General features: G+C 48.6%; 3 protein-coding genes across 10 annotated transcripts in view; 2 read left to right on the top strand and 1 right to left on the bottom strand.

Moving 5' to 3' along the window:
* Positions 1 to 8: 8 nt before the first annotated feature.
* Positions 9 to 3079, top strand: LOC117185795 (tafazzin homolog). 3 transcript variants are annotated; one of them, XM_033392081.1, is made up of 5 exons: positions 9 to 465; positions 1452 to 1803; positions 2073 to 2309; positions 2378 to 2766; positions 2821 to 3079. In XM_033392081.1, the coding sequence occupies exons 1-5, from the start codon at positions 319 to 321 to the stop codon at positions 2866 to 2868; spliced, it is 1173 nt and encodes a 390-aa protein (XP_033247972.1). In that variant the 5' UTR covers positions 9 to 318; the 3' UTR covers positions 2869 to 3079. The 3 variants fall into 3 exon arrangements, with proteins under 3 accessions (XP_033247972.1, XP_033247973.1, XP_033247974.1); XM_033392082.1 differs by lacking the exon at positions 9 to 465 and adding an exon at positions 1222 to 1326; XM_033392083.1 differs by lacking the exon at positions 9 to 465 and adding an exon at positions 1341 to 1358.
* Positions 3080 to 3104: 25 nt separating this feature from the next.
* LOC108158914 (proto-oncogene serine/threonine-protein kinase mos) lies at positions 3105 to 4777 on the top strand. The gene is made up of 4 exons (XM_017291712.2): positions 3105 to 3208; positions 3268 to 3416; positions 3478 to 3691; positions 3749 to 4777. Coding segments are annotated over exons 1-4 (1185 nt in total). The 5' UTR covers positions 3105 to 3206; the 3' UTR covers positions 4569 to 4777.
* The window catches only part of LOC108158912 (flocculation protein FLO11), a 33747-nt gene continuing 13853 nt past the window's right edge, over positions 4743 to 24636 (bottom strand). The window contains exons 3-9 of one of the 6 annotated variants that reach the window (XM_017291707.2): positions 20182 to 20380; positions 16518 to 16586; positions 9197 to 9249; positions 8280 to 8349; positions 6907 to 7446; positions 6064 to 6846; positions 4743 to 6002 (exon numbers count right to left, since the gene is read on the bottom strand). In XM_017291707.2, coding sequence (XP_017147196.1) covers positions 5739 to 6002; positions 6064 to 6846; positions 6907 to 7446; positions 8280 to 8349; positions 9197 to 9249; positions 16518 to 16586; positions 20182 to 20380 — 1978 coding nt within the window. In that variant the 3' untranslated portion in view covers positions 4743 to 5738. Of the gene's footprint in view, positions 6003 to 6063; positions 6847 to 6906; positions 7447 to 8279; positions 8350 to 9196; positions 9250 to 11578; positions 11602 to 16517; positions 16587 to 20181; positions 20381 to 24636 lie in introns of those variants that run through there. The other 5 variants (XM_017291709.2, XM_017291710.2, XM_033392078.1 and 2 more) reach the window with 5 other exon arrangements.

The following is a 24636-nucleotide window of genomic DNA, read 5'->3' on the forward strand; positions in this document are numbered from 1 at the left end:
TGAAATTCGGCCTTATTTTTATTTAAATTTCAATTTGTCTAGGCTTCTTTTGGCCTTGGCCGTTTTTTCCGGCCTTTTGTCAATACAAATACCTACGGACATGCGCACATGTAAAGTTCTGTTCCGTTCCCCCATCAGTACGAACATGGGGGTCTGAACGCGCTGCCGATGGCCAGGTGAAGACGCGGAACTGGCTGAACAAAAGAACTGCCAAAATTTGCAAGTGTATCTTTTGGATAAATAATCGGTTATGTAAAGCGAGACGGTGCAATAATTGAAAATCTGCCCATATCACATTCGTATTAAGTAGTATTCATCATGTTGATGGCGGTGTGTACGAAACTGTGCGACTTGAGGCACGTGAGGAGTGCAGCGGCATCTGCCACGCGGAGGTTTTATTGGGAACTCGTGCCACTGGCGTCTGCAAATGGCCCACATCGGAGCATCTTTGCTCTGTCGGCGAGGGTAAGTGGAAAGGGTGCAATATTTATTATTGGATTTACAGGGTATTGATTGATTTCACCCCCACCACTGCTCATGTCAACACTTGGCGCGCAATTCAAAATCCACTCCTCATGCCGACTTACGTAGCTTTCGTTTCTTATCTGAGTATATGAACATACATATGTATGTATACATATGTGCATTGTGAACGTCTTTTGTGGAAACGAAACGTGCTTAGTTCAACACTTTGGCTACTAACTGATAATGCCGGAGCACAATCGCCCTCTTGACTGTTGCTCTGTTGTGCTCTTTCTCTCTATCTCTATCTATCTATAGACCAGGTGTATGGGTCTCTTTCTCTCACGCCCTTGTTGTATAGCCCGTACCAGTGCTTTTTTCCGTATTTGAACTTGAGATATTTCGTAGAGACGAAAATCAGTTAAACTTGAATGTTCCCGCCGTCTGGTCGTACACTTGAACAAATACAGAATTCTTCTTACGTGCGCGAACTCGATATTAAGACGACGCACAAATGTCTTGCATCAACTGAAGGCTAAACAAATTAATTGCGAACCGAATGAGCCGTGAGTGTGCCGTTCCACAATGTGAGTGCTGTGTTCCGCCTTGCGATTTGAATTCTTTTATCGCGCTCTTTGTGCCGCCACGAGATGAGGATGCAGCAGTTTCATTGCGCTCTTTCGCTGCCGTCCACTGCGCATGCTGAGGACCTGTGGCACAAAGCAGTCCAGAAAAAGTTCAGTCCGGGGTCGACTTGGTTCTCATTGACATTATTATCAAATAGAATTACAAATAATATTCAAAATGCGTAGCAGTTCGAGGCGAGCTAAACGAAAACAAAAGCATTCCAGTATTTTCAGCTCCGTAAGCACCGATAAGATAAATTGGTTTCCATGGTTAGCACAAGGCTTGCTTGTTACACCATTCGACATAGCCATAGTCATATCCATTACATTGCTCAAGTATTTAATCTTCTTCCTACCTTACAGCAATACCAGCAAGCCCCAGAGACCCGTGCAGAGCCAGATGAGAGATCCACGGCCGGACTGCATAAGCAGGAGCAGACGGAGCAACGTCCGGCCTTATCCCGCAAATCAAGTCCTACCGTGTTCAGCAATCAGCAACTCCAGCCACAGCCGCCATCACAGCCGCCAGCGCAGCCACCACCACAGCCACCCACGATGTCCGACAGGGATCCGCGGATGAACATGCCCACGGCCGTGCAGATACCCTACAACATCGATTGGATATTTCAAAAGCAGCGGTGCCCGTCGAGAGTTTGGTGGCTGGCCAGCCAATTTGTGATCACAGCAGTCGGAATCTTCAGCAAGATTTTACTGAGTAAGTATGCCCGTGCACACCCCGACCTCCTACAACATGCGGTGAAAAGGCAATGACTGACTGCTCTTCGTTATATGCCGGGCTATTATTTGGGAGCTTGGAAGAGCCCCTGACCGTGATTCTCCCAATTGCCAAGCCTTAAGCTGGTTTCTCTCGCTGTGTTCGCATGCAATTAAGGTCAAGCGTGTGCCCCATTAATTGTTTGTCTTTACATAACTCTGAATATGGTGATATCTACTGATTGTCCTCTCTTTAATTGTCTAACACAGTGCTCATGAACAAAACCCGCGTATACAACAAGGAACGACTTGTCGACATGATATCAAAGCGACCCCAGGGTGTGCCGCTGTTGACCGTCTCCAATCACTACTCCTGTTTCGATGATCCCGGCATATGGGGCATACTTCCACTGCGTCAAGCATGCAGCACCAATCGCATTCGTTGGTCGATGGCAGCCCACGATATCTGCTTTACCAACAAGTACCACTCCATGTTTTTCATGTTCGGTAAGCTGGCTAACCCTTCACTGATGATCTTCCACTGATGATCCTAACCGATCCGATCTTCTCTGCAGGCAAGTGTATTCCTGTTGTGCGCGGCTGCGGTGTCTACCAGGAGGCCATCAACCTGTGCATCGAAAAGTGCGCGGCGGGCCAGTGGGTTCATGTGTTTCCCGAGGGCAAGGTGAACATGGAGAAGCAGGAGATTCGACTTAAGTGGGGCGTGGGTCGCATTATCTACGAGTCCCCTAAAATGCCCATTATTCTGCCAATGTGGCACGAGGGCATGGACGATGTACTGCCAAATGTTGAACCTTACGTGCTGCAGTGGCGGAAAAGAGTCACTATAAATATCGGCCAACCCATGGATCTGAATGACTTCGTCGACGATCTAAAAAAGAGACAAGTGCCCGAACCAACGGCACGGAAGCTCATCACAGACAAAATCCAGGAAGAATTTCGGGTAAGCGCAAACTATTTCATCCACAGATAGATATTAATCCAGAAAATCTTTCAGGTCTTGCGGATGGAGACGGAGCAACTGCACAGAGAGCGTCAGCAGTAACTTTGGGAATGAAGCGGCATTCAGATTTTATATTATTTATTGGTATTGTATTAAGCCTAAAACAAAGCCAAGCCTCGAAAATCATTGGCATGGGTCAACCGATTACGATTCGCTTTTTATGGCCATTAGTCTGGCTGAAGAGAACTCTTTAAGTGAAAAAGTGTGCATTATTAAATAAATAGTATAAAATAAAAAAAAAATAGTTCAAAAATATCTGTTTATTGAGATGTAATTCAAATGTAGATAACAGTGGCGCCATCCGGTTGTGTTCTTTTTTCTGACGGTCTGTCAGCGCTTATGCCCAGCTGCTGAAGCGAAAGCACCGTTATACTGTCAAAATGTAAGCAACGTGAAAATAATTAGAATAATTGAAAATCTCTCATTACAAAACAAATGCAGGTCTTTTTCAGTAGCTAATCGAGAAAGTGAACTTGTGCTTACCACGCCGAAGCGCAAAGAACTGCTTAAGGATGGTCCCCCCGTCCGCACCAGGTGTCAGATTCTGGGCCGCGGTGCATATGGCACTGTTTTCAAGGCAATTTATCGCGGTATGTTTGACACAACAAAATGGATAGTATATTTTAGCGATCGATTCTGAATTATGAACAGATCACTCCGTGGCGGTGAAGATCATCAAGGGGCAGGCTGTCTCTACGCTGCACAATGAGTCGCATTTGCTAAATTTGGATCACAAGAACATTGTGCGTCTCATAAAAACAGAGTCCGCCGTTGCCTTTGGAATGGTCATCATGGAGTGTCCAAATGGGCAATGCCTACAGCAGATACTGGACACGCTGGCGTTGCCGCTCATCCACAGAGTACTGTATGTGATACTGCATGTTCCTCTACGGACTTACATTTTTTATATTGTCCTTCATAGAATCACGTTGGACATTGTGGCTGCTCTACGCTACTGCCATTGGCACGGCGTGCTGCACCTGGACGTCAAGCCTGCCAATATTTTGGTAGCTCTGGGACCACGACCCTACAGCATGGGGCCGCAATCCAACTACCAGCGCAGCTACATTTGCAAGCTGTGCGACTTTGGCTCATCCATTAAAATTGGCGAATTTTGTGCCCGTCAGAGCCAGAAAAATGCCAGGGGTACCCTGAGGTACATGTCTCCGGAAGCCTTACGTTCGGATCCACTATCAGACGCCTCGGACATCTACTCTCTGGCCATCAGCATGTGGCAAATGCAGTCGCGTCGATTGCCCTATCACACGCTTAGCTGCAACGAGTCCATCGCTTACCAAGTGGTCAAGCATGAGCTGCGCCCGGATAGCTATGAAAAGTTAGAAGCCCTCTCCATCGACTACCCCAGGAGAGCACCTCTCGTCGGCTGTAACGTGAATGCGTACGTGAATGAAAGCAGTTCTCAGGCGATGTCGGGCGGCGACCTTTGTAGAAGGGCGAATATGTTTGCGTGCCGCAATCTAAATTTCAAAACATCGTGCAACAGTAGCCGTGAGCTAAAGAAGAAGCGCAGACAGAACAGATTAGCGCTGTATTTTGATAGTCCGGCGCCACCAGCAAGCACCAGCACGTGCCTGGAGAGCTCTTACTCGGATCTGTACAGAAGCTGCTGGGTCAGCATTCCAGAATTCCGTACGAGCTCTATTCTTCTGAGGAATAAACTGGAGCTTATCTTGAGCAGAAGCTCTACCGCCGGCCAGCTTTTAGGCTTAAGTCGTGTTTAATATCGTGTTCGTTTGTAATTTGTAATTTGAATTTTATGCTTCTGATTAATTGTACTATGTTTTGTAAGCTTTTACCATACCAATCATTCGATTGATCACTAGATTAAGGGCAACACAGGTGTTTGTCAATAATTTATATTTTGTAACTTCTTTTTTGTTTATTTTTGTACTTGCTACGCTAAGAAAATACATTTATAATGTTTATACGAGCTTAAAGTGATACCTTCTCTGATCTCTGCCGAGCATAGTATATGTAGTGCGTTCTGTTCTCTATATTGTATGTGTATATATCTATACGATACGTATTTATACTTAGGATGCGGGCTGCTGCGATTATTATTTAGTCGGTGGCAGCAGCCTGAGGAGCAGAGCAGTGCTACGCTAACTACTTTACATATAGAAGAGGGATTTGAATCGACTTTTGGGGTCTGTTATGTACAGGTTATTGTTACTGCTGTCGTTTTATGTTCGCTTAGAAACCATACGCGTGTATATAGATAGTATAAGTATGTATATATCGTACCTAAATGCATTTTATACTGCAATTTCATATATACTTCAATTTCACCCTTAAATGCAAATGTCCAACTGTTGGTAGTGTGAGTGTGTGTGTGTAACTCTTAGTCGTTAATGTTGATAACCAGGTCTACAAATGCCTACTGCGAATACACTCGATTTGTGCGGAAGACTACGGTTTTAGTTCATCTAATAGTATGGTAGTAGTTTGAATGGCTCTTTGCCAGCGACAAAGATCCTACACTCATCGTACTGAATGCCATATGCAGTATGTATAATAGTTAGTACAACTTATAGCCCGATTCGGAGGCTGCAGCCACGATGCTCTACAAAATACAGGACATAGAGCAGGGCGAGCCATCAGGGCAGGGCATCTCTAGTGTGGGGGGCCTCTAATTGGGGAAACAGTTGGCAGTGCTGCCGCTTACAAAGTAAAACATTTTCCAAAAATCTACAATATACAATACATAAATACTCGTATTCTTACATACAAAACTCGCTGCTGGCTATCCTCCACACTCTTACACTCTTCCTCTGTGTTTTGTTTTTTGTTTGTTTGTTTGAATATATCACAATTTAGTCTTTTTAATCTTTGAATATTTGTTTGCTTGACGATTATTCATTTGAGATTTAACGGCGACGCCACTCCGCCACTTAGCTCGCATAGGATCGCCGCACAGGAACTGGCGGAGGAATTTTCGATTTGCGCTGCTGCTGTCCTGAGGGTCTTGGCTGCTGCTGGTGCTGCTTTTGTTGTTGTTGGGGCGACTGTGGCGAAGGAGACGAAGACGAAGGCGAGGGCGAGGATGACGACACCGACGAGGTGGAGGACGTCGATGAATTGATGCTCGTTGGAATTCTGGTGGGCACCGCCTTGGGCAGGCAGCTCTTTGGCAGCTCTGTTGACTTGGCTTGCTTCTTGAAATACGTCGCAGATTAGGATACGGATACACATTCTGGGGTCTGCAGATGTACTTACCTTCTTTGGGGATGCAGCCGCTGGTATCTGCACCGGGGACGTCACCCGCTTCCATCCATTGCTCCTGCGCCACGGGCTCGATGTTGCCGGCGCGGAAAATTGGCGGTTCAGAATTCTCTCCTTCAGTTTGGACACGATCGCCGGTGACGGGGGCGCTGCCTCTTTGGCAATTTTCGCCATCAGGGCACAGCTGATGCTGTCGCTGCGCACCACCGTGGACTCCAGCTCGCGACGCTGATTGTGGCGCAGGATGCAGCTGGGCTCCTGCTCCTCCAGCACGGACTTGGACTTTACCAGCACATGGGGCGGCCGTCGCAGCTCGCTCTTGATGATCTGCGCTATGCATTGCTGCTCATTGAGGGGCTGCAAAGGCGTGGCGCTCATGATCAGCGGCACGTCCTCGATCTCGATGTCACTGACGCGGCGCCGGCACTCGTCAATGACCGCGTAGTCAGGCTCTTCCTCCTTCTCCTGATGCGACTCTGTCGGCGGCGGCGGGTGGCTGATCGAGTTTTCGTCCGTTTCGCTGGAGGAGCAGCTCGTCAGCTGAGCCCGTCCCGCCTCGCTGGGCGTGGGACTGGTGGCAGCCCGGGCCGTGTGTGCCGCTTGGCTCTCGGACATGCTCGAGTCTGCCTCATCATCGTCATCCTCGTCCTCGTCGTCCGTCTCGCCCTCGAGGTAGGAGTAGAGGCTGCGCGACGAATTGGACCGGATGTTGACCAGCTTGTAGAAGTCGTTCGTGAAGTCCGTGCAGGCCACCTCTTCATCCTCCGAGTAGACAATCTGAAACAGAGAGATCCTTGCTGAAACCCAGTCTAAGGAAAGAAAGCCTCTTCCGCTCACCTTTTGCTGCAGCAGCTGTGCAATTCCGTCGGCAACGGAGTCCGTCTCGACGGTGGTCGAGTTGATGAAGTCACTCGAGGGCCAGAGCCAGTCGTGGTCGCGCTTCCTCCGTTGATGCTGCTGGTGGTGCTCCCGCTCGTCGTCGAATGTCATCACAGCCAGCTCTTCCTGCGACATGCTCCAGTCCTCCATTTCCGTTGAGCAGGGCTCCGCCGGCAGTAACCACTGCTCGGGCTCCTCGGGCAGATCCTCCAGGTGTCCGTTCGACGGCTGCGGCTGGCCACTGCTCATCGTGCAGTACCCCTCGTCCCGCCCCTTCACCGGACTGGCGGACAGCGCCGCGTTCTGCGCCTCCAGATCCCGCACACGGCCCTTCAGCATGCTCACCTCCTCGCGCAGATTGTCCTCGGCCACAATGGCGTCCACCACCTTGCGCATCACGTCGTCCAAGCAGTGCTCGTACTGCCGGATGCGGGTGAGCAGGGACCGGTTCTCCTGCTGCATGGAGTGCAGCAGACTCTCCTGACGGGCGAAGCGCGTCTGCAATAGGAATCAATGCAAACAATGGATCAAGTGTGTGTCTGCAACAGTGGAGACCTTCAGCCATGTGCCACCCAATGACAGCTGCATGGGCGCCCCGCACTCTTGACGAGGGTCACAGACGACGGCGACGGCGACGACCGCTCGTCCATCAAGTTTTCGGAGTGGAGTGTCAGATCCAAAGTGCTAAGTGAGCAGTAGTTACAAGACAAACCCCCATCCCCTCCACACAACCCAATCTCTGTTGATCGAAGCCAACTTGTTAACTGCCCCCCGAAGGTCAGTGCAGCCATTGAATGCCCCAATCTGTGTACGTACCGCGTAGATGAACGAATGGGGAGGGGAAACCTTGGATTCATTAGATGGCTTTACAAAATTGGGTTAGGCTCAGATCCGATTGTTTTGGAGCGAGGCGCAAATGAGATTGCCAGAAGTTAACGACTCAAAGGGAAAGGGAAAGGAATCTCCATCTGCCCCACTACCTCTGCGTACCTCCTGCCCCCGGCTCAATGAAGCGTTCCTAATGCCAGCGCGCGTTCAATCAATTCCGGCAAAAAGTGCGCCCAGGCCAGAGCAGGCCGGGCCAGAAGCAATTTTCAGCTCCCATCTTCCTGCTCCACGGATAAGAGACAATTTGTATGCGCCGGAATGGGAGCAAGGGGAGAGATTTTGTTCTTAAAAATGAATTTATGCGTTTATTTATGACTCGGGAACTCCTCTCCGCGCTGCAGAGGGAGACTCGACTCGACTCTCGCTGTGCAAATTGATTTTCCACATGCTGTGTAGACAGCTATCCCCGCTGCGCCCCCTCTGAACTAGGGACCCATACATACCTGCAGTGCCTTGTGATCCCGACATGTCTGCATTTGTTTGCGCTCTTTGGATTTCATAATGCGATTCATGCTGCAGGTATGAGCGAGAGAGAGAGAGCAGGCGAGTGTGGTGTGGTGTGGTGTGTTGTAGAGATGCGAGAGTAAGTGAAAACGAAAAAGAATAAGAAAAAGACAAATATAGAAATAATGAAAGCGAATTGCTAAAAATCAACGGAATCTGTTTACTCGTAGGTGTGTGTGTGTCTGTGTGTGTGTGTGTAAATTAACAGTTAATGTTGTCTACCAAGGAGAGAGACGCACAGGCTAGAACCAGAACTATGTAAGCTCAAATCTGAATAGCGGTAATTACACTTGGGCCGCGGAATGGGATGAGGAGGAGGTGGGTGCGGAGGGTTCGCTGTGATTGATGGGTTCGCCGCCAGTAAGTGTTTCCTGCTGCTTCCCTTGCTGTTCTCCTTCTTCGTCGTCGTCTTTGTGTTCTTCTTGCGCTCCTTGGCTCCTCTGCTCTGGCAATTTGGAAAATTGCATTTTAGGTGCCGTTAGCTCTCGGGCCGGCCGGCCGGTCGTTCGCTGTGCGTAATGGCGCTGTCCTGGCCAGGAGGCGGAGGCGTGGCTAGTCACGAGTATGAATTATTTACGTAGTTTTTGCCAAAAGCAGTGCAAAAACTATTCCCGAATTGCATAATGGCCGCGAAAGGGTGTCTGGCGGGCAAATTAAATAAATATGTATTTTGCTAGTAATTTATTGTATAATGGAAGGCATAAGAAAGCATTCCAGCATTGAGTTTAAGTAACGGAACTATTATCGCTCTCTCTCTCTGTCTCCTGCTAGTACTGGTTCTCACACTAACTCAAACACAAACACACACAGTTACGGTCCTTATCGTGATTAACAATTTAGCTTGTATGACACTTACTTCTCAATTTGCTCGCGCAATTCCTTCTCGAACGTTGGCGACCCGCATTGGCTCTGGAAAAATAACATTTGAGGTGGAGGGAGGCAGGGGCAAAATGAAACGAGAAAAAGTTGAAAAAACATTAAATGAAAAGCAAAAGAAATTAAACACAATAAATTAGTGCACTTTGTGACGATTAAGAGCGACAATTTAATTGTCCATATCACAGTGTCAATCAGCCCCGTTTACAAGCTAAATTGGAAAGCGACAAAGGAACAGATCAAAGGAACAGGGGAGGGCCTGGCCACGGCGACGGCGACGGCGACGGCGACTGGCCATGGCCCATGGACAGGCATTAGAAACACATTCTGATGCATGCAGCACCATAAATCACCAGAGTCAACAACCGGCTCCGTCTGCACCCCGTAGCCCCAGCCACAGCTCCATCTCTGCCTTCGTTTGGGGGCACTTTTGGCGTGAACTGTAATCGATAAAAAATTACATCACGACGATCTCATCTGTGTGACGTGACGACTACTCAGACACACACCACTCGTCGAAGGGGAGCGGGGTGGGGTGGTGTGCTTGATATAAATCGCTGGCTTAGTGCAAACATAATGACAACAAGAACAACTACAGTTTCAAGTGTAAACAAAGCGGAATACTTATTATTGAAGTGTCATTGCAAACGCAAGACGGAGATTGGAGCACGAGATAGACACTAGAAGATGAGCGTGAGACGGGTGTTACATGTACATATATCATGCCCACACGAAATTGAGCCCGTGCCCATCTCCAATCGCCATTATCTATGGGATAACGATTGTACAAGCAGCACTTCGATTTCGATGTTTGCTTAGCCGAGAGTGTATTTGTCTCAACGACTTCCCAGTGGCCGTCCCAAAGAGAAAAGGTGAGAAGGGCTGAAGGGCAGAAGAGCAGGGCAGGGCAGGGCAGGGCAGGGCAGGGCAGGGCTATTAATCAATTTGATTATTCATAAGAAATTCCCAGATTCTTGCAATTCCCGAGAAGCACACAGAACTCCAATCGCACATTCCTTGGACATGCTGCAAGTCTTTTGTTGTTCGCCCTAATATCTATGGAAATATTTCTAAAATGCTTTCATCTGCAGCTTTGGTTCGGGGTGGGGGAGTTGTAATAAAACACTCCAGGGGGCAGGGGCAGGGGCAGGAGATCGACGATAAAACGCAGCAGCACGCGCCATTCGCCCACCCACCCCGACTTCTGCTGCCCAGAATTACAAATATATGCAATAATTTTTATTAATTCGCTTTCATGCATGAGCCGACGAGTCCCAATAGGAAAATGTGGCCCGCCCCCCTTAAACATTATTTGGAGCAACAGCAGGCGGCAGTCGGCAGTCGGCTTCCAGCTCCCGGCCAGACTGATTGCCGTCCTCGGGCGCCACTTGTCCCAGCCAAAGCCAAATGGCAGGGGAATGATGAACGTGTTAATAAAATTAGAGGGCCAAAACGGTTGGGCCACTCTCTAAGCCTCTCCGTCTCTCTCTCTCTCTCTCTGTTCTCCCCACCCAAGACGCTATTTTGGGTAACTGGTGCGCCTGTCGGCAGCTGTCGGCTACTGCACCCATCGCCCCCCCACGTCCCCACCCCGCACCCCGCACCCCGCACCCCGCACCATCGCATTTCCCATTCAAGAGGCGACGCGCATAAATATTCATTGTGAATTTTGCTCATAAAAGTGATGGAAGAAGGAGGAGGAGTGGGCTCTGGAGGAGCCCTGAGTGGGGAGGGACAGTGGACAAACGGTGCCGACAGCGGTGCTTATTGATGAAGTTATAAAATCAAGCATGAATTTTTTATTAATTAAGGGAAAAGGGAGAAACCATGGATACGATACTTTGAGTTTCAAACGAAACTCTGCATAAATTTCAATTAGCATAAGGCCCACAACGAGGGTGGCCCAAAAGTGATTCGGGGTGAGCCCCCAGCGTAATCCCTCGGACCCAAAACAGAAATTAACCAAACAAATCCCGGCAACATGTTGCACCCGGAGTCGTGGGATAAAAAGCGAGCCAACGGACTACAGAGGGTTGCACATCATACGGCCATTTGCACCCGCAAACGCACTTCCGTAAGACGTAACGTTGGTCCCATCCATCCATCCATCCATCCACCCACCCGGGACAACATCCTTTGTCCTGGCGTGTGGGGGGAGTTTATCAAAGTGAAATTCCTCGCTTGACTGTGTCCTCAGATGGATGGGACACAGACAGGGGAGAGAAATATGAACACGCTTATTATTAATTAACATGCAGATTGAGCAGCGGGTGGACGAAGAGCATCCTTCCCTCCCATCCCACCCCATCCCATCCCAGAGTGTCAGCCCAAAAGCATCCCAATCCGAAGAATCGATTCTTACCATTCTTGTCCCTGGTCGCTTCTGTTGCTATTATACGGGAAGTACCATTCCAAACGGGATTATTCCGATGATTGTTGTTCTTGCTGCTGGTTTAATTCAAGCACAAACTTTCGAGACCACAAAAGCGTAAAAATAACAGAAAAGTGGAATGTGACTGTAGGTCCTCCAACCAGACACAAGCCAAGCACTAGCACGGACAGCGTCTGCCCGGGTAGTGGGTTTCCCCTGTCCCCGCGGCACGGCATAAATTTTCGGTTAAAAAAACGAAAATAACGACAAAGCGTAACTCAAATTAGAAGAAAGGATATAATTTCCAGGAACGACACAGCAAAAAAAAACTTTCAAGAAAAAACCGTACGGATGGCAACCATTTGATAACGGTAAAGGAAAACAACCCTGGCGTCGGATGCGGCGAAGAGGATGTGCAGCAGCGCGCAAGCGAGAACGAATTCGCCGCAACGGGACCCAGCTGTTTTTAGCTGCTCTCTCTTTCTCTTCTGTGATCCGCGGCAACAGCCGGCACAAACAGCAAAAACAGTGCGCTCTATCTCACTCTCAGACTAACCTTGCCTCCCCCTGCCCCTCTATCGCAATCTCCCTCTCACCCACTCCCTTCTCCGCGCCACAGAACAACACAGCAAACAAAAGCGGAGCATTTTTGACGTATTACTCCGAATTCGACTACGAATTGGCCGTTTTTAATTTAATGAACCGCGACGGAAGAGGGGATAGCGACAGACAGACAGTCGTCCCATGACCCCCCCTGCTGGCTCTTCCATGGGACGGGTAAGCAAGAAAACAAACATTCTGCAGATGTGCGAGGGGCAGACCGACCAACCCCGGGACTCTGGACTCGGCGGCTCTGTTCCTAGGGGGGATGCGATCCATTCAAATTGAGAATTTTTTCGACTGCTGCTTCGAATGCAAACACTAAAACGTCACTTGAGAGAGCGGGGAGAGAGAGAGAGAGAGAGAGAGAGAGAGAGAGTGTGAGTGAAGCTTCCACTTTCCACTCCTTCCACAAAAGTTTCGCGAAAAATTAATTGCATTGCACTTTTTTGTCAAGGGCTTTTGGTACACAACAGAGCGTGACGGAGTGGGGAGAAGGGTGGGGGCAGAGGTGGCGAAAGAGACCCCTTCTTCGAGTATATAGAGCTCTGCATAGTGGTGGTAGTTTCCACACATTCATATTTCGTATTTTTCGGCCGGTTTGAGGGGGCGTAGTACATATGAATCATCATCAGCCAAGTGGGGTTTAAAAAACACACCGAGGGTCCTGCAGGTCAAACTCATTTTGGGGTAGTATGCGAAAGGGTGGATTTTTAGAGAATTAATGGGCATTAATAAGTATATGCAACAATATAACACAACACTAGGGCTGACCTACCCTAAAGATTGTTATGTACCAAGCATATACTTGTATACAGGTCCTGGTATATAACCATCTCTCCAGTGGGCTGCTTGCCAGAAGATGTACGAGTATAGTATAGTGGCAGGCAGCGGCTCCACGGGTGGTTTGATGGGATTCGAGGTGGTGCAGCGGCGCACCAATGCCTTCATTTCCGTCTGAGTAAACCATCAAACGTTTGCTACAGAATTATTAGCAATTCAAGTTGGACGACAAACGCGAATCATGGCGATATTCCTGATGATGATGATGATGATGATGGAGGAGTAGGAGGAGGGGCACCACACGCTGATGTTGATGTTGATAATAAAAAGTGCTCATGCTGTGGACTCTTGCCACGCCTTCGGCTCCACCTCCACCTCCACCTCTAACTCGAACTCCTTTCGCACTGCGTCTCCTCGTACTCCTGGTACTTGCGAAAAGCTCTTGTAAACGACCAAGTGCCACTCAAGACAGCGTCCAGGTCCACGCCCCCTTGCCCGACAGTTGACAGTTGACAGTTTTTCTGCCTGTTCGTTCTCTTTATTCTATTCTATTCAATGCTCTTGCTCTCTACTTCTTTTTCTTCTTCCCCTTCCTCCCTTCCACTCTTCTGAAGATGAATGCAATGGAGCTTATTAAAGCGCAGATTTCTCGTAGGGCAGAGTGACAGGGACAGCAAGCGAGCGAGCAAGCGAGATGGATGAAGGCCTGGCATTGGAATTAAAAATTGAGCACGTGCTTTCGCAGCGAAAGCTCTTCATTGTTGACCTGACAATGAATACCCCCCCACCAGCCACCCTTTTCGAGCTGCCTCCTCACAAAGGGGGCATGCCCGGGCATACCACTTTCGGGGACTTCAGGGATACCCTGGTTCCATTAATCAGCCTTTCATTAGCAAAAGCCAGATTTGGATGAATGTTGGCCCCATCGCCATTGATTAAAGACAAACAACAAGCGGAGACAAACACAAATGCCATTCGTTTACATTTCGTCATCTGTTTTGGCAACATTTCATACAAAACTTCAAATATAAATATTTGAGGGCTAGCTGCAAGTGTGGCAGGACAGGACCGAAGGGATTAAGTGTCGTGTCTCCCCGTGGCATGTCCTTCCAGCACTCGACACGACGCCCTTCCTGCTGTTGTAACCAAATACTCGTTCAACGCCGAAATAACAAGACCAACAACAGAGAAAGGTATGTACATATGTACCATATGTATGTAATTTTCAGTAGTTGAAGCTTTAGATACATACCCTCAAGGATTTATTTGTATGGTATGCACCGATTCCAGTAGGGTACAAATTTACCATAAGCGAGTTGCACAAACGGAGAAGCAGGGGATCAATATATCATACATCATTCGATTGAAACTTCTTTCCACGCGTTGCCAACATCTAGGAATGAGAATAATACCCTACTTCTGAAGTATTTCGAAAAGAAACACGGCAACAAGAGCAACTGTCAGCAATTTGAAAAGGGTTGAGAGCGACAGAAAAAGAGAACCTGAAAACGAAGCTCCGGAGACCTAGGCAACAATACGGATAATCCCTGGGACTGCAATGGGAGTGGAGTGGAGTTTTTCCATCAATTAGATGACAATAATCCAAGTCATTTTCTGTTCCTTCTGCTTTGGACTGGACTGGGCTGGGCTTTGGCGAATCAATTACATTTCCGATTCGCAAATAATTCACTAAAGTAAATGCTCTCCTCTCCCACTCTCTGAGGCTATCCCTCAAATTAGAAACAGATGATGATGATGATGAGAATAGGGAGAGGCATGCCGAATCAGGAGATGGATATTCATTGAATCGTGCCATTTATTGCCTGCCACATGGCCACTGCCACGTCTGCTTCGTCTGCTTTCTGCTTTCTGCTGCCTGATGCTACTTCTACTTCACGGGCTTCTGGTTCGACTTGGCCAATTCTGCAGCATTCACACTTTTGGTGGCTCGACTTGTCAATGGATGCCACTCCCCTTGGGCTCCCTCGCTCCATCTCTCTATCGCCAATAACAATAAAGAACACACACACACACACACACACACATACACTCTCGGTGGCAGGGGAATCTGACTAAGTGAAACCAAAGGACAGTGGCAATGGCTCCACAGCTGAGTGGGGGAGCAGTGGCAGCGTCTGTGGCCGTGGAAGGGGCAGCATAGCATAGTTAATCGTTATTTACAGACAGATAAAGTGCAGAAATATTGCCACAAAGGAGGCAGAGGAGGCAGGGCCAGCGGCAACGGTAGCTCATGTATCCACTTCCCCGTCAGCTGCCGCATCCTCCTTCCACTCTTGCGGAAAAAAAGGGAAAAAATATCCGCATACGCCTCGAGTAATCGGATTCCCATGCATGGGCCCGGCCGCCACTGCCACTGCCACCGTCTCCGCCTCCGCCTCCGCGCCTGCCACTGCCACACCAGAGAAAACCTCCGCCTGGGAGTCTGGAACGATGATAAGGAGGAGTCTGCTGAGAGATGGGGGGGCACGGAGAAGTGCCATTGCCGTACTCGTAAATTCTGGAACCAAGTTGGGACGCCTGCCAAAAGAATAGAAAATCAGGCAATGGCCAGGGCCGAGCCAGGGCCGGGCTATGGCCAGAATGTACTTTTCCTCTCGACGCCCCCTTGCCGACGGTTTTGTCTCTGCCGCTTCCTGTGGCAGGCAGCGGGCGGCAATTTCGTTGCGGAAATCATTGGCCAGAAGATGAAGATGGGGATGTGGGAGTAACTGGAACTGAAAGTGAAGCTGACGCTGATGCTGAAGCATAGATGGAGCTGCTTAGGCCACACGCTGCTTCTTTTCACACCATAAACCCTGGGCCTTCAACTCGTTTTTGGCGAGTTTTTTCCTTCGTTTTGTTGTTGTCAAATTCAATTACCTAAAGCCGGAAATGCGTATGCTCCTTAGAAGCTCCTTCCGCTGCCCGACCAAGTTCCGGCCATTAAACTTTCCCTTGGATCCATTTTGATGGCAGTTTAGATAGAGATTTGCGCCAGTTTTGATCTAGTGTGCAAAAAGGTGTCGACAGGGAGGGGGGCAATGGCCAGGGCAAGGGCAAGCCGAGCCCAGCTCCAAACTAGAGTTCTTTCGGCGCTGCCTCTGATGTCAATTTGATTTGGGTACATGGGGCTCGTACTCGTACTCGTACTCGTATGCATGTAATTCAAGCTTGTAACTTTTAATTGCCCAATGGGCAGGCGACCTACGACTCGGGCTCCGACCCGGTCCACAGTCACAGCCACAGAGAAACCACATAAACCGCACAGAGCGCTGGAATGGCAACAGCACGATTAATGACCCCCATGTCCATCCAATACCAATGTGTGCTCTCTGTCCACTTCTGGGGCGGAGATCTCTCACACTCTGACCGCACAGGAAATTAAAATGCCTCGGCCGGACCCCAAGCACCAAACTCCAAGCTTGGACGACAACAGGAGACATAAAACTGAATGTTGATTTCAGAAAGCAATGTCCGGACCCATAATAAGGCCTCCTTCAGCTATCATAGAATAGAATGCCTCGGACATTTGCAATTTGATACTCACTTTATGGAACTCCTTCTGCAAACGCAGCAGAGCGCCTTCCACTTCAATCATCCGCTTCTCCAACAAATCCTGCAAAGAACAACAGAACAGAAAAAAACCGAAAACTGAAGCACACGCACTGGAACAGGGAATCAGGGAAGGGGATCAACCGGAGCTCTACGTAAATACTTATGTACTTATATACAATATGTACGAAGTGCTATATATGTGGATGGAATGCAATGCCCAGTAAATAAAAGTTAAAGCCAACTTTTAAATGTGCCATGAATGAATATTTGAATATGGGTGTGTGTACATATGAATCATTTCTGTGTGGATGTCCAATGAACCAATGGTATGTGTGTGTGTGTGTGTGTGAGTGAGTGTATTTGTAAACCAAACAGTGCTGCCAAATGGCTTATTATTATTTTAGGATTGTTTTTGAAAGCTTTTAATACAACTATAACCATTTTAGTCGTTTAAATTATTACGTTTCTTCTAGTGAATATAGAAAGATTTAAATTAATCGATAAATATCGATATTTGCCTTATCTGCTTATGGGCGGTGAAATAAATAATATGCTTAAACAATCCTCTGAGTGGAGCTAAGATGACTTTCCAGAGGATAGCCAAATCATTGCAAGATTGCCAATCTTCTAATAATTAATCGATTTTATAGATTGTATATCTACAAGATATACATTCTTTACAGTATGTAATTCCACCCCTTTTTCAAAATTCTACAGATGTAGCCAGAGCATGGCTTCTATCCCTAGCAGCACTACCAAATAATAGCTCTTTTGTTCCCACAATATTGTTTGTTTTTCTGAACACAAAAGTTGGCATCGCTGAAGCGAATGAATGTTAAGAGCAGAGCATGAAAAATAATTATAGTACTACGAAACGAAAAGCAATTGAAATTAATTTATGATCTTGTCATGGCTGGGAAAAACGGATTTGAGGTGTAAAAAGCAATTCATTGAACTCTTTTGGGCACAGAAATCAGCTCCATTTCGAACTGCAGTGAATGCAACAGCAGCAGCAGAGGAGGAGGAATGGAATGGAATGGAATGGAGCGAATCGGAGCGAGGAGTCACAACACAATAAGTCTGCTTTAATCCGCACGCGATACACAGAGAAGGTCTGGGGCAGGTGCAGATTGCAGCAGGAGGAGGAGGAGGAGGAGGAGGAGGAGGAGGCAGCAGCAGCAGACACACAGGCCGTTCTGTTGCAGGTGTGCTTGGGCAATAATTCACCGGGACCGAGGCACCGACATGCTGCCACAAAGAACTGTGCGGCACACCCGAACTGGGGCCATGGCATGGACAGACGGGCAAAGCTCCAAATGGAATCTATGGATTCATGGAGATACTTACTCGTACATGAGTACCTGCGGGTATATGCATATGTCGCGGATCCCCCGGACATGGCGGGGGCTCAAGCAGGAAGTGGAAATGGAAATGGCAATTACCAAGTTTCATCTGTTGTGCCTCTAAAAATGGCCAGCAAAAGTGTCTCTTTGGCCAAAATGAGACTGAAAAAACAGCAATTGTGACGCCACTCGCTCGTAAAACACGCATTTTCTTTGAGCGTTTCTTTTTGTTGGATTTGTGTGGGGTTTCTTTTTTGGTAAACACTAAAAATTAGTTGTGGAAGTTGTAAAAATAATTTTTATCGCTTTTAGAAAATGTCTTGTTTGTGTTTTATTGTTTTTTTAGGTTTTCTTTGAGCATTTTTGCGCAATAGACAAATTGATTTTTGTTGTCGCAACGAGAGGGACAAATGTTGAAAGATTTCGGAACCATAGGCGATCCGTGATTAGCGGTCGGAGCGCGTGTTGGCCAGGTCCGAGAATGAATGCCATGATTTGTGGCAGGAAATATGTAATCCCAGTCTCAAGTTGGACCGAAACTACGAATGCGAGTGTCCAGAATGGGTATAATATATAAGCGACTATATATCCATATGCTAATGCAGGCAGGCATTGAAATGGAGACGGCGACGGCGACAACAATGGCAGGCCATAGACTGTGCTGTGGTGCCTCCAGCTGGCGGCAACTTCTGCGCATGTGCAACAGAAACGGAATCAGAGGCAGAACCAGAAGCAGAAGCAGTCACAGTGGCAGTGGCAGCCAGAGATGTGTGCTAGAGGACCAGACGGAGGAGCAAACACAGCAAATAAATAGCAACAGGTTCGTTGAACTCTCCTCAATCACACAATTGCAACAGAGTGGCAGCTTCAGCTGTGTGGCATCCACGCATTGCATGGCAAGAACGTGACTGGGTTCTGATGATGCACTGCAGCGGCAGAAGCAGCTGTGGCAGGTCCATTGTGTTGGTGTGTGTGTGTGTTTTTGCAGCAATAATCGAGATGCCATTTGGCAAATTTGTGCCCTGACGGCCGCCAGCTGTGAGTGGGTGTCTTCGGATCCAGTGGATTCCTGCCTCCTGCCTCTCATTGTGTTTGGTAATCGATACACGCAATGTCTCGCCGAGATTCGTGCTGAACCATGTGGTACGTGGAACGTGGAACGTGCAACGTGGAGGAGGAGAGCGAGCCCCTTCAATTAGCAGGACCACGGCTCTGGTCTGATCTGGCCATGGCTGGCCTTATACAGTAGAGTGGAATTCTGGGAAACATTACCACGTCAACTACCATTTACATAGAGGAGTTACCACGTTCTGCCTCTATCCCTGCCCCTGCCCCTGCCCCTACCCCTGCCCCTACCTCTACCTCCACCTCTCACTTTGCAGCGCTGTCTGAGAGTCTGAAGCGGAGCTAAAACGGCCAGAGTGAGGCCTCATTTGCAGTCGCTTATGGACCACGGCACAGGGGATGGCTGTAACTACCATAAATCAAGTGCTCAAAGCCGCGCATGCGCCATACTTAGTGCTATTAAAACGTCACGGAAGTTGCAACGTGATCGGCGAACCAGAGGCTGAACGGGATGCCAGGCGGAATGCAATCGCCGCCTGGGAAACGCTGTATCCAGCCGCAGAACAGAACAGCCTGGAAGACGATAATTGTCAACGTTTATACGAGTATATGCGGATCAATTAGAGTTGCAGCTGGATTAACCCCGGATGCCGCCAACTCTGGTTCTCCTTCGCGGGAAAGTCAAAGTTGAGCCTGGTCCCCGGGTGCCGTGCATGTCTAGAGGGCATTTCGAAGGTGCCCCCTGGCACTCCATCATCAATCTCTGTGATGTGTCTTAAATGGCACGTTAACGAGTTCAAGTGGCCGCCAAGGCAAGGCTCTGCCCCTCCACGGGTTCAAAGGTGTTTGTTCCATCCAACAGTTTGCATGCCCGGCACTTGGAAATATTCTCCACACGCCACACAGCGCCGAACAGCAGGAAAACCATCAACAAAGAAAAGCGACTGCCAGTGCTGCTCAGCTCTGTTCTGCTCTCTTTGCTTTCCCCCACGAAATTTGGGTTAACAATCCCCACGGAGTATATGGTACGAGTCGAGTATGATGGGTATACTATGGGAGTGGGTTTATGCATGGGCTAGATTTGATTCGAGCTGATTGTCTATAATTGGGTGGGTTTTTCCTTTTCTACTCCCAAGCGCTACGTGCTACACTCCAGGGCCAAGACCAAACCGAAGCGAGTGGGGGGTTGTGGCGGGGGGACTGGAGGAGTAGTTGTAGTTACCAACACCAGAAGCGTCTGGGACTCACCTTATCACAGCCGCCAGAGCCGAGGCTGCCGCCGCCATTGATCCGCTCCAAGGAGAGCGTGCCCGTGTCGGAGGGGTCCGGGGTGCGGGGCTGATGCACCAATTGGATTCTGCCCTGCGAGATTTGTATGAAATTGGGGGGCGGCATAATGTCGTGTACATCGTCCTTGTCCTCCTCATCGCAGTCCTTTTCGTTCTGCCTGGAAAAAAGAGCAAGAGAAAAAGAGTTTCAGATTAATGCCGCACTAGCCTCGGTTCTCATGTTGCAACAACAGGGCGACAAAGGAATTACAAAAGTGGTTTCCATATCGCTCTGGCCGTTGAAAGGAGTGTCAGGCAGCTGGCAATCGCTTATCGAACGAACCAACACTGCCCAACATTGCACAACACTGAAAACACCCCGCGGCAATGGCTGACACCGAGACCCAAATAGAGTCCGAAGAGTGGAAAAGAGATATCAATTTGAACTGTTTATGGGTGCACGGGTAAGTGGTGCTCGGATCACCTGCTCGTTGGTGGCTGCTGCTCCCCAGGGAACTGCGGGGAACGGTGTCCTCGAGCGGCCTGGCCTGTTCAGGGGGGGATCGGATCGGATCGGAGCGGACCACATGGGCTAGCAAACAAACGAAAATTCGGCTCGTTATTTCCAATTGAATTTGCAAGCTAAGTGCAAATAATTCGATAAAATTGCCACTTGGAGGCATTCGAGTGGGCAAACGCCAGCCAAAACACAAGCACCGCCGGCAGCGAGAAGTGCCCCAAAGAGCTCCGACTTGCCAGCTTGTCTACGTTCACATTTACCTCGGGGACGGGAGCTGCCCCTCTCCCGTGCCCCCGTGTGGCACTGCTGAATCCAGTTTTTCACAGAGTAGAGCTGTGTGTCTTAGACCTGGACTCCGTGGTGCGGTGCGGCACAAACTGGAGTCGAATAAATGGACACAAAGAGCTAAAAACAATCTTACAAGCTAATCGCACAAAATGTTTCGTTTCGTGTTTGAAGTGGATACCAGCAGACAGACCCCTGCCCCCCTCACCAGAGTCTCCAGTCGAGTCGAGTCGAGTCTCTCTCTCTACAGAGAGGTATGACGTTGACATCGGACAAGTGGGTAGTGCTTTGAATTGCATTGGATTCGACTTCGATATCGGTGTCTATCATTGCGTATCACTTTGCGAGCCGCAGTCACAGTCCGCGTCCGAGTCCGAGTTCTTTTTTGTGATCCACGGCCCACGTTTGGGGCTTATTTCTAGGCAAATAAAATTCTCATTCCGCTTTGATTTATAGGCATCAAATAAAGCAATCAAAATCAATTTAACTGTTATCAAGCTCGGCAAATGGCAGCTGGTAATTAAGAGAGACGCCACATAGCATCGCATGTGAATCAGACATCAGACATCAGGCAAACAGACTCCCGGTCTTCAGAGATGCAGAGATGGGGCTCCTCCTCCTCCTTCGATTTCGTTAGATGCAAACTTAATTAGCCAGACATCGCCACTGCCGCTGCCACTGCCGCTGTCGCCATCATTGGCAAGTCAAAAGGCCAACTAATGACATTACAGGGCTTTAATTAACGGCCACGCCATTGCATGCCACACAGTCTCCTCTTCCTGCTCTCCTTCGCCACGCCGCGCCTCCAATCAATTGACAGCGATATACCAGCGCTCTGAGGCGGTGGCGACACCAAGGTGCAGAGTGCAAAGCAAATGCTGCACTTTAGGCACAAACACATTTAGTCCCCGGTTCCCAGAGTCCCAGAGTCCCTGAGTCATCGCTCTAACCGTACGTACTCGCTGGGGTTACGCCGGAATAACTTACGCACAAGTTTTATTTGGATTTGCATTTTTATCAACTCGATTTCCGTGGCATGCCCCGTGGCACACACAAACACTGATAGCGCCAGCGCTGAGTCTTGCACATTCGTCAGTCGGACAGATGGAGGAACGGAGTGGATGGATGGTGGGACAGTCGTTCCAATAACGATTCCATTCCATTCCATTCCATTCCATTCCATTCCCCTTTCCGGTTAATCCCTCATTCCCCAGTGCGCTACTGTTGCTACTTCTTTTTTCTATACTATACCCTTATGAGAGGTATTATATCGTTTCTGGCAGAAGTTAACTATCCAAAAAAGGCATTTCTAGCCTATATATTGCCTTTGGTATGTTTCTGCGGTGGTTTTTAAACAAATAGCACTGAAAAGTGGCACAGAATCTTCTCTAAGGGCACTCTTTAAAGTTTTAGCAGTACCTCTTCAACAGAATCCTTTTGGTAGGGTATCCTAAACTTCGACTTGCCTCCACTTTGCTGCCTTTGTGGCGCATTCGTTTACTGATTATGTTTTTTTATGCGACGACCATAAATTTCCGCTGTCGGTGTCGCTGTCTCCTTCCTGCTCTGCTCTGCTCTTTCCGTTCTACCCCACATCCCCATCCATTCTCTCTCTCTCTCTCCACTGTCCAGCGAGCATCGGCTGTCCAGACTCTTATCAATCGCCATTGCAGTTGGCATAAAAATAAATATTGCACAAATGCGTATAAAAAGTAAATAAAATAAAAGGCAGTCGGTCGGAGAGGGGATTTCGTGTTATACGACCTACAAATAAGCCCCCCTCATAAGGAGCTCTACTGCCGGGCCGAGGCAGAGACTAAACCTCTTAAGAGCGATTTGTGAGGCATAATTACGAGAACGCTTTGCGCTGGCTTCTGGCATAATTGAGGGCTGGCCCGGCCGATAAGCACCCACGCATAACTGCAGTCTCGTCTCGGAATGTCTCGGCGATAAGCGGCGACCAGAGCTTAAGCCGCAGTCCAAGAAGATGATGCTTTCCCAGTGATAAGAGTGGAGGGGGATCACAACCCCACGAAAAGCTCCATTTGCATAAAATACATCGTACTACATGGTGGCATGTGGGAGCTGTTACACATTTTCCAGCAATGAGGTCGCGACGGTGCAAATAATTTACAGGTCTGTGCAATAATTGCCATAATTTTCGGACTGCCATTCGAACAAGGTTTCTCCTCCCACCCGTTCTCCTCCACCGCCTTCCTGTCATGAATATTGAAAATCGAAGTTGGAGCTGAAACGCCCAAACTGTCCAAATGTCCAAATGTCCAACTGTCAGAGTCCGCTCCGCTCTGCTCTGTTTGTGGGTGCTCCAATGACATGGACGTAGGCGTGGACTGTGTGGCATGGACTGGGACTCAGACTCGAACTCGGACTCGGAATATGCTTGACCACACGCAGATGGAGTTGCAGCCTCCTCGGGGCTGCAGCGGGTGTTTGTTGTTGTTTCAGTTCTTAGAACTGGGGGCTAGTCCCCCATCCGGAGATCGGGCTACTGTCTGCGGCTCAGGGCAGGGCAGGGCCAATTTTCGCTCGTGAATTGCATAATTTATGTGCCCAAAGATCGATTAATCGCTGGTGTGGTGTCGTGTGTGTGTCTTGGCCTTTTATGGTGGACGATAAAACAATGCAAAGAGAGTACAAGTACTCTTCGAGAGGCTATTGGGTGTGTGATTTCATAACTTGGGCTACAATCCAAGGAAATACGAATACCTATCGTCCCATATCTCGTGTGCTGCTAAAGATAATCCAATAAACGTGTTGGAAATCTAGTTCAAAGATTTAATCAACATTAGACCACTACCATATAGCCTTCAATGGAAAAAGAGTAGCTTAAAAGGGTATTTGAGGCCTCGGCCCCCGAAGCAAGTTCTAGTTTCTGCTTTTGTTAATTTATTCATGAGCGTAAGAACGGGGGGGCTGGGGGGCTGGGGGGCTGGTAGCTAAGCTTCCGTTATAAATCCGCGCTTAGTGCACTCCACGCTTCGGTGGACACGTTGCCCCCGCTCCCTGCTGCTGGTGTTTGCTTGCCAAAGGGCCCTCGTTTGTGCAGCAACCCATTTGGCGAGAGTTGAAACAAATCCGGCAACATAACCCAAATAGGCGTGTCTCTCTCTTGCCGTCCTGCTGTCTTGCTGTCTTCCTGTCTTTCTGTTTGCGTTAGAATGGGGGCTTTTGCATATGCCCATGCCTGTGCCTTTGTGCCCCAAAGTGTTGGGCAAAGTCAAACAAGAGCTTGGCTGTCGGATGCATCTGAATCTGCATCTGCCAGCTCGCCAGCTCTTCCATTGTTTCCCAGGGCCCTCGTTGCAATGGCTGCAGCTTTTCGTATGTGGGTGTGATTAATGTAATGAGAAATGTGAGTAGTTGTTGCCGCATGCATCTCATTTCAACACTCTCTTCATGGGTGGAGTGATGCTGTTGCTGTTGCTGATGCTATCGATACATCCCATCCATCGATGACCCAAATCTCTGCCTCTCTGCCTCTCTCGCGCATATGGGAGCCCACACACTGGAAATTTGCATAATTTGACGACAAGTCGGGGAAAATCTCGGAGATTTATTACGAGTTATGTGATCCCAGGCCCCGAATATGGCTAAAAACCATCTGTGTTG

Source organism: Drosophila miranda, chromosome 3 (genome assembly GCF_003369915.1).
Source record: "Drosophila miranda strain MSH22 chromosome 3, D.miranda_PacBio2.1, whole genome shotgun sequence".
Classification (NCBI taxonomy): Eukaryota; Metazoa; Arthropoda; class Insecta; order Diptera; family Drosophilidae; genus Drosophila; species Drosophila miranda.

Coding starts and splice junctions, on each gene's coding strand:
- LOC117185795 (XM_033392081.1), top strand. CDS start 319: ATGTTGATGGCGGTGTGTACGAAACTGTGCGACTTGAGGCACGTGAGG. Junction 1,804..2,072: donor CTTCAGCAAGATTTTACTGA/GTAAGTATGCCC, acceptor TGTCTAACACAG/TGCTCATGAACAAAACCCGC. Junction 2,310..2,377: donor CTCCATGTTTTTCATGTTCG/GTAAGCTGGCTA, acceptor TCTTCTCTGCAG/GCAAGTGTATTCCTGTTGTG.
- LOC108158914 (XM_017291712.2), top strand. Junction 3,417..3,477: donor TTTCAAGGCAATTTATCGCG/GTATGTTTGACA, acceptor AATTATGAACAG/ATCACTCCGTGGCGGTGAAG. Junction 3,692..3,748: donor CCGCTCATCCACAGAGTACT/GTATGTGATACT, acceptor TGTCCTTCATAG/AATCACGTTGGACATTGTGG.